Genomic DNA, 9,296 nt, shown 5'->3' with positions numbered 1-9,296 from the left:
GAAAAACTCAAAACGTGGGCGGAAGATTTCGAGACGACGCTACGATCGATTCCGGAAAACGAGCGACACGCGCCGAACAGCTCACCCGGCTACCAACCTGAAACATATGAGAGTGTCGATCGATCTCCGTATCTACTCCGGAAAAGAAGACCTCGGCAAGTGGGAGATGAACCCAACAAGGAAGGGGTACATAGAGAGCCAGGAGAATCATCAGACGACGAATCAGCACGGGGTTTGCCAGACACGCCGAGTCCGGCAGAACGGCGCATGCGTCAAGAAGTTCGGGGGGGTCGGGGAACTCGACGCAGCGAGCGGATTCTAGCCCAACGGCCGCGGGGCGGGGGCGGAGGAGGAAGCAGCGAGCAAGACAGGCCCTACTGCACACAAAGGTGCCTGTTAGAGCTCGTCCAGGGCGGGTTCCTCGACGCGAAATGCCCCAACGTGGCGCTACATAGACAGCTCAACTCTGACAGCAACAGCCATCATGGCTTGAGCCGCGCCTGTGTTCGTCACCCAATAAACCACGCCCATTTCCTCTCTCTTCTCCTCAAGCAGCTGAAATGGACACTAGACGATGGGATCACGCCTTTGGGGCAGGGAGGTGCACGCGGCGTATTGTTCAAGATCTGGCTGATCGAATATGGTTATACCTTTGTCGGCAAAGGCACGATTCAGGCATTTGTCAAAGACCTTGAGCACGAGGCGGCGGTTTACAAACGGCTGCATCCCATCCAAGGTATACATGTGCCCGTCTTCCTCGGGGTCGTCGACCTTCGGTCGATGAACAGGATATATTACTATGACCACCGGGTCTACGTAGTACACATAACGTTCTTGTCCTGGGGCGGATGTGACCTTGACGCGACAGAGATTTTGGGTAGTCGGGAGAGAGAGCTCGAAGACAGGGCGATGCAGTCGTTGCAGGCAATACATCAACTGGGAGTGGCCCACAAGGATGTGCGAGGGGCAAACATGCTTTTCAACGCGGAGACCAGCGGTGTTATGATGATCGACTTCGAAAGGGCACTGCTGCTGGAGCCACCCCGATCTCCGTTGGCTCAGTTGGTGTCGAACAAACGAAAACGGAAGCCAGATGTGGTCTATTCCAGCAATTTGAGGAAGTCGGTTGGTCGAAGTCAAGTTAGCAGGGTATTTTCCGAGGACATTGGGCTCATGAAGATGGCCTTTGACAGGCCGCAACCGTTTTAACGCAAATAACTCGACCTGGAGAAGATTGTTACCGGCTATTTTAAGCCGTAGCGGGTATACACGCCGGGGCAGCGCTGACGAACAGGAAGAGTGTGGCTGTGTAAAATTCCAATCCTAATGCGAAAATGATCCTAAATCTATGCTTGTCTGTTTTGTACTTGATTTCTTCTCCTTTCCCTTTACCTTTACCTTCCCGTTCGTTGTTTTCTATATCAGTGTTTAACAACCGGGCCTAACTTATGCCATCTTATAAGCAAACAAGCAATAGCTGGCTTGCCAACCACGATCGCATGCAAGTGTTTTAAACAGCCGCCGGTCTATACGGCGCCGGGATGAGCACTGCAAATGTCGGCGTCCTACGATACTCCACCTTGCGACCATTCAGACACCCATCAAACGAATTGACGCTCCTAAGTTGACTGATTGAACGATGGAGTAGGCATGTCTCAACTGAGCGATGTAATGGAAGCTTTGGGGTCACATCTCAAATGCCGAGTTTCCCTGTCCTCTATATTTGCTACTTAAATAACGCAAGCCACCTCAGGGTCGGGATTGTCTGCCCATGTTCAGTCTCCCGACCGGCCACGCATTTTTAGCCCTCCAGTTTCTACAAATACCTGTTTCATTCAGCAAGCATCCTCCACCATTCATGGGTCAGACCCACCTTTGTTAGCGATTCACACCCAAACACACCAATAAGCTTAACAGCTGAAGAATTTTCGCCCTCCGGGCGCCGGTCGTCATGGCCTCACCAGAGGTCTCAAACCACCGCGCGCGCCCGCAGAGCACGCCGCAGGCTTTGCCGCAGGGCCAGGCCGAGTCGGGACACGTATCTCTCGACACGCGCACCGCTAACGCGCCTCAGCCGGCTGGCCGCGGAAGGTACTCCAGCCTCCCGGCCCTGGCCATCAAAACACTGCAGCAGGAGTTGGAAAACGTGGAAACAGTCGGCAGCTGGCTCGAAGAGGTCTTTGCAGCCAAGCTCGAAAGTTTACAGGCCCCGGAGGACGCCGCGCTTAGGAGAATTGTTCTTGAACTTGACGACGTGATCAGCGGCTGGTTCCTCAGTCGCACCCTCCCTGAAAAAGAGCGTTCACGCTCCCCGTCGCGTTCGCCGACCAGTTCCAGCGAAAGGCGCAGCATTTTAATTACGAGGACGGGCACGGCGTCGTCGGCCTCTAAAGGCAGAGGCACGCCCACTAACAAATCGGTCACATGGGCCGAGCGAGCCGCCACGCCACCAGCGGCGGCCCCAACGCAAATTTTAACCCCGGCCACGCGCTCGTACCCGATACGTACGACGCCCGGCAATGCACCTGACAGCTCCGCAACTCCCTCCCAATCGGGCCGGGACCGCTCCCAAGCCCCGAAACGTTTGACAGAACAGCCGTCCAACCGCATCCTGATCCGCGTAAATGACAAATTGCGGATGGTGACGAGGGAGCCATACGCGGTAACGACCAAACTGGCCGAATTGGTCTCGGTGCCACACAGTGAAATCCCAAACGCCAAGCGTACCCCCACGGGCTGGGGTGTTACGGTGGCCTCTGAGGAAACACGGCAAAAACTCCTCAACCCCAGCGCGGTCAAGGCCATTATGGACGCATTGGACGCGCGGGAAGTCACTGTCCCGACAACCTGGCACACATACGCCGTCTCTGGAGTGCCCCGGACGCTCAATTGCCTGGACGGAAGAAAGGACGTACATGAGGTAATCCAGGAGGAGATTACCGTGGCAGCAGGCCAGCAGCCAGTCAACTGGCATATTTCCAAACATGGCTACGACCCACATACGGCTGAGGGCACGTGGATAGTGTCCTTCCTTCAACCCGTAAAGCCCTTTCAGCTTTTTGGAGTGTCGAAACGTGCGCGGAAGGTTGAAAAATCACGCAAAATTACACACCACCACGACGGTTGCCAGGGATACTGCGAAATACGTCGCTGCGTACGGCAAGCGCGTTGCGGCATATGTGGTGAAGCAAAACATGCGACAGAGGAAGAGCCGTGCAGGGCAGCCCCCAAATGCGTCAATTGCCACGGCCATTTCCCATCCGGACATGAAAACTGCCCTGCCCGACCTTTAATGGTAAATGGGAAGCTTGAACGACCTTCACAGCGTAAACTAAAGGGGATCCGCAGAATCGGACGTGCCAACCGTGCCGCGATTATCAACGACCGGGCTGAGGCGGCCCGCCGAGAGCCAGCACCTGCAATCCCGGTCCTAAGCACCTCATCGCAGCATTCGCAAACCTCGAGCTCCCGATCGAGCATTTCAAACAAAAGAGCGCGGCCATGCGAGGCGGCAGGGGCGGACATCCGCAACTTCCTGCAGGTTGAACAGGAACGTGTGCACGACGAAATCGTTTGGGCAGCCGAAATGGAGGAGGACGCAGCGGCTGCCGAACCTTGCCCCGCTGATGTGATAGACTTGGAAGCAACCCGTCGATTAATATGACGAAAAACTCGCTCGGCAACATGCAGCGGGAACGCCTCGACGTAGTTTGGGCCAACGTAGGCAAAAGGATGGGTGTGCATCTGAGCCTATTGGAGTTGTGCCACCAGAGAGAAGTGGACCTGGTTAACGTCCAAGAGCCATGGTGCGGGCTAAAGACGACTACACAAACGCACCCGGGCTATGATGTTTTTGCGCCAGTGGACGAATGGCACGCCAACACTTACGAAGCCATGACTGGGCTCCGGCCCCGGGTGCTCACCTACGTCAAGAAGGGGGCAGCCCTAGGGGCCGCACAACGACGGTTACCGCAGGGCCAAAATACGCGGGACATACTCTGGCTCGAAATTAACGGAATATTGTTTGTTAACGTATATAGGGCTCCGGGCACTGAGGCCGCGCTGGAAATGGTATGCAATACCGTGCCAAATGGACCCACGGTGCTAGGCGGCGATTTTAACGTAGCGGCTGCTGCATACCAGCCAGGCCGCGCAAACGCACGCGGAGGGGATCAACTGACGGCATGGGCGCAAGCCCAGGGGATGAGTTTTACAGGAAATATCGGCGTGCCCACCCACCGCGACGGGGGTTTACTGGATATGGTCTTTTCCAACCTCCCCAGCACAATAACTGTGGTTGACAGCAGTCTTTACACAGGCTCCGACCACGAATCCCTTTATACCACGCTGCGGACGCGCGGCGCCCCGCGCCCAGAGGCGGTCAACGTCTCGGTTAGGGACGACCGGCTACCAAAGTTCGCGGAGCTACTTGCTTTTGGCATGCAAGACATGCCGGACCCGGGATCCGCGGTCGATGGCTACGCATTGGACGCGTGGGTAGCTGAACTTACAACTTTATGGGAGCAAGTGACGTGGGTCGTGGGTACGCCGGCGGAAAAAAGGGGCAGCTCGGCTTGTTATTATTTTTGGGTGACCAAGGGTAAAGGTGGCCATAACGTGGGTCCAATGCTATTTCCGAAACTAATTAATCGCGGCCGTATTAGCGGAGCAGTAGCCCTGTCTTGTTATACCGGCTACGCTTACATATAATTTGGCCGTCTCATCGCTACAAACGTCGACTTCGGCTCTGATCAACCATCTTTTGAAGTGCCTCAAAGTAGCTGCTGCCAATGCTCCGCTTTTCTGCTCAAGCGCTACAGTACGAGCAGGTCAGCAACCTGTGTCTTGCTCATTACTGTATCATGTTCCTTCAGACGTAGTCTTGCTTGCAGCTTTGAACGAAACCATTGACGTGACCGTTCCCACGCCAAGTCCTGTACGGATATCTTGGTGCTCTGTGTCCACCACCTCGGCCCCGATGATGAGGAGCATACTATGCACTGTATATACTATAAACTATATATGCTTTTCACACGTCTTCCTCCACATTGTTTATTATACTTCACTTATTTATAAATCATTTAATGCGCTTTTACACTTATTCATGTAATAATAATGCGCAACAATTTTAGTTCATATTTTTATTCTATATTACAAAGCGAAATGGTATTGTTCGCGTTAATATGTTATTAATATAACAATACTAATAATTAACGTTTGGTATTTCAATATGGTTATCCTAGTTTATTTGTATATAAACTGATATCATTAATGCGTTGGACCCAGTCTACACTCAAATATTAATTAATATTCTTGTTATAAAATATCAAATAAAATCTTCTATTGCTATGATTAGCACCGGGTACCTTTAAATTAATTAACAAGTACAGCAGGCAAATATAAATATCTAACTTAATCGCCATCCTAATTTTGATTTCTTAACCACCAAACAATTATTTCTCACAGCTTTCCCCCCATACTTTTTCTACCGTTGTTTCTCTCATTACAATCCATTTTACTTTATTATTCGAAATTACCGCAACCGTCAATATGCAGTTTAACACAATTGCTGTTTCACTTGGCTTGTTTGCCCTACACGCTAGCGCTAGACCTTATTGTAAGGTCGAACTACTGGCCAAAAATCAACCTAATTTAAACTCATGGTTTTCACTACAACCGGCGGCCTATGTTCTGCCTGGCCGGCCCGGCCGTTTCAAGACCGCAGCCTATGAGCTTCATTTTGAAACAAGCGCCGACTGCAGGTTTATTGAAAGTGAAACGCTTACAGGGACAATTGAAAACGAAGAGTGGAAACTTCAGATTTCTAGGGTAAATGCATAAACTTTCATTTGAAAACCCCACGGAGTAACTGGTTGGTTAGGGTGGTTTTTGGGTATTAAATTTAAATACAATATAGCATGCCAAGGCCTTAGAAACTTTTAGACTTTGATTATTTTAATGCAATACTCTTTTTAACGTTAGGCACATCACATAATAACATTCTCCACCATTCTTGGGTAAGACCTACTTTTGCTGGCTGTCACGAAAGGGATCACAAGGAGACAAGGCTGCGATATAGGGGCCATTCTATCCGAGGATCTAAAGCTAAGTGTAAAGGAAGAAGGCACGCAGTGCCAATCGCGTACACGCGCCTTGTGAGGATCAGGCCCCTAGACCTACCCTCAGAATCACGACTCGGCTCCCCACCGAGCCAGGGATCGGACAAGGATCCACTACCTCCGGATTTAAGCGCGTCTCTTGAGCGCGTCGTCGATTGTAATTTCTCTCTTCTCTTCAGTTTAGAATCTTCGTTAATAGCGCCTAATACACTGAGGTACTCCCATGTACGCCTGGCCGTGACACGCCTAAGCGAACAAATAACAAACTCACCCTGGCGCCTTGTCACGTGGGGTGGAGCTAGTTACGGTTGGCAGTCGCCCAGGCACGCCACTCCGTAACACGCGCCACGTGTTTCTATTTAAACTTAATATTATATTATTTTTAAAATAATAAGATATTTATATATAAACTAATATATTTTAAGTTTTTGAAATGCAAATAATATTATAATTATTAAGTAGGTGAAATTTATAATAATTGGTTTATTTTATAATGCATATTATTAAGTTAAACTTTTAATTAGATATAATTTCACCTCCAGGGTTTTATTTGTTTATTGAAATTTTAATTTATCGCTTTAATTTACTTAGAATAATACAATATATACTAAATATACCGCACTTAATTTATAATAAACCTATTATCTGTGGTAAACTTTCACCTTTAAGGGGTGGGGCTTAATACATCATAATATTATATGCTCTTTTAATAAAAGGTGAAATAAAAAAGTATTACAAAAGTCGGTAAAGCCCAAAAACTCTACACCAACGGCAATTGTACGGGGGGATAAAATTTTACCCTTAACGTGGATGTACAGTACCCTGGCCAGGACAGTACCCTGGCCACTTTTCCTATACCACACCATTCCTAACTCCAATTGCAACGTCTGCATTGCTTATTTTACCTCAATACAGTCGGAAATATATATATCAAACACTTCTGCATCTTCCTAATGTGAGGATCAGGCCCCCAGACCTACCCTCAGAATCACGACTCGGCTCCACGCCGAGCCAGGGATCGAACAAAGGGTCCACTAACTCCGGATTTAAGCGCGTCTCTCCAGCGCATCGTTGATTGTAATTTCTCTTTTCTCTTCAGTTTAAAATTTTCGTTAATAGCGCCTAATACACTGAGATTCTCCAATGTATGCCTGGCCGTGACACAATTAATTAAAACGGCGTTATTATAATCAAATAATAAATTAAATGAATAATAAAATGGGTTAACGAAATTATTTAAATTTATCACTTTTAAAAACGGGCGTTTAATTTTACAATTCCGATAATAGAAGCTTTTGGCCGGTTTCGGAAAAGAAAGAAATAATTATAACTTTGGCTGTCACGAAAGCGATCCCAAAGAGACAAGGCTGCAATATAGGGGCGATTCTATTCGAAGATCTAAAGCTAAGTGTAAAGAAGAAGAAAGGCACGCAGTGCCAATCGCGTACACGCGCCTAAGCGAGCAAATAACAAACGAACCCTGGCGCCTTGTCACGTGAGGTGGAGCTAGTCACGGTTGGCAGTCGCCCAGGCACGCCACTCCGTAACACCAGTTTTGTAAATTTCAGCAAATAACCAGCTATTTAAAAATTTGAAAAATATTAAAAAATGACTTTTAATATTAATAGATAACGGTATTGCACAATATACTTTTATTATCCCCAGCTGATTTAATTTCGACTTATAATAAGCGTTTAAACGTGGGTAAGGTACATATTTTTCCGGATTTTCAAACAGGTTGGTGGCCCACGATTTTGTCGTGAATCAGAATTTTGTAACCCCCTCTTTGAGGGGGTCCACAACGTACAACCCCCAAGTAGGTCTTGTCTCTAGAGCAGGAATAATTATCTGTGGCTGGATCGAAAACGAGGAGCAGGCAGGAAGGGGACCGACGTACCAAATCGTTAGGGACTTCGCCTCTTTAACGCTTCCTCCGGACTTCTGATGCCGGCCCCCAGCTGTGTGGCATCGATCACGAAAATGAAATAGACGATTTTGCCCGCTACGTTGCAGAATCATTCGCTTCGAGGATGCTGCAGCGCCCACTATGGCCGGCATCCAGTATTTTAACATGCGTACCGTTGTCACCGGTAGTAGTAGTAGTAGTAGTAGTAGTATTATTTAACGCCGGGCTCGGCCCGGCTCATTAGCCGGCCGTTAGCAACCTCCCGAGGGGTATCTCGGCGCGCTTTCTATTTTTCTCTATTTACACAGCGGAAAACAAGGGCATAGAAGCGAATCGAGCCTGACCGGGTTCGTGCCCGGCCCTGCTTACAGGGTTGGTTCACTGACGCGACCCCGTGCCTTCAGGCGCACGGAGGATTCGTCTGACGGCAGTTGACGGCTCTTCGTCGAGAGGGGCCTGTGTCCAACCAGCGGTGCTGTCGGTCGTTTGTAGCCATGTAGACGAAGTTCCCAACAAGTGTGGGCTCGACGGCACAGGCGGGTGGTTGTTGTCGATAGCCAGCCGGGCTATCCTTGCCACATTAAGTGGGGAGGAGGTGGAGGGAGCAGGATTCGAACCTACGTTACACAAGTAACAGCCATGGCGCTTAACCACTGCGCCATCCCCCCGTGTTGTCACCGGTAAGCCTTTTACACCAGGGCATGTCTTCGCTGCTAGCTTGGACATTAGATAATGAACTTGGATGTTCATAGAGTGTTCCGCTTCCGCGTCCTCGAAGCAGCCGTATAAACATTTGTGGATCTCCAGTAGCTCTTTGAGGCAAGAGATGAGCCATCTTCTGGTTGCTGGAATCAATCGATACTCCAAAATATACCTGTATGCCGTTGAAGCTCTTGAGTCAACTGTTTGGACCGAGCAGATATGAAGGCCGTTTCCATCTCCATGACCTGATCGATGTATTGGCATGGAAATACTTGACTATTGCCTCAGATTTGATATCGAAATCGTTATTTTACCGCCTCATTCAACGCATTATATGCAGCGCATGGACGTATCGGTATTCACTCACCTTGAAAACGAGTTGCAGGTTATACTGCATGAGCATATCCAAAGTGGTATTCCGCAATTCAGCCGTTCAGATTTCGTTGCAGCGACCCGAGTAAGTGATTCGTGAATCTGTACGTTAATTTAGCGGTGTTGGGATGCGGCTTTCACGACCAGCCATATAATTACCAGCTTCCAAGATACAGGCTTGTTTCCAGTCAACGGCA

The 9,296-nt window shown here is 49.2% G+C and overlaps 2 protein-coding genes across 2 annotated transcripts; one reads left to right on the top strand and one right to left on the bottom strand.

The window, feature by feature from the left end:
• Positions 1-5,550: 5,550 nt before the first annotated feature.
• PpBr36_11236 (uncharacterized protein) lies at positions 5,551-5,841 on the top strand (the record flags this gene model as incomplete). Its single annotated transcript, XM_029898338.1, has 1 exon — positions 5,551-5,841. One exon carries the CDS (start codon positions 5,551-5,553, stop codon positions 5,839-5,841), a length of 291 nt encoding a protein of 96 aa, XP_029743416.1.
• Positions 5,842-8,403: 2,562 nt separating this feature from the next.
• Positions 8,404-8,751, bottom strand: PpBr36_11235 (uncharacterized protein; the record flags this gene model as incomplete). The annotated part of the gene is made up of 1 exon (XM_029898337.1): positions 8,404-8,751. One exon carries the CDS (start codon positions 8,749-8,751, stop codon positions 8,404-8,406), a length of 348 nt encoding a protein of 115 aa, XP_029743419.1.
• Between the last annotated feature and the right edge of the window lie 545 nt (positions 8,752-9,296).

The sequence above is a fragment of the Pyricularia pennisetigena genome (assembly GCF_004337985.1).
Source record: "Pyricularia pennisetigena strain Br36 chromosome Unknown Pyricularia_pennisetigena_Br36_Scf_15, whole genome shotgun sequence".
NCBI classification, from domain to species: domain Eukaryota; kingdom Fungi; phylum Ascomycota; class Sordariomycetes; order Magnaporthales; family Pyriculariaceae; genus Pyricularia; species Pyricularia pennisetigena.
The sequence above is the reverse complement of the archived record's forward strand: the minus strand, read 5'-3'. Positions and strand labels throughout refer to the sequence as shown.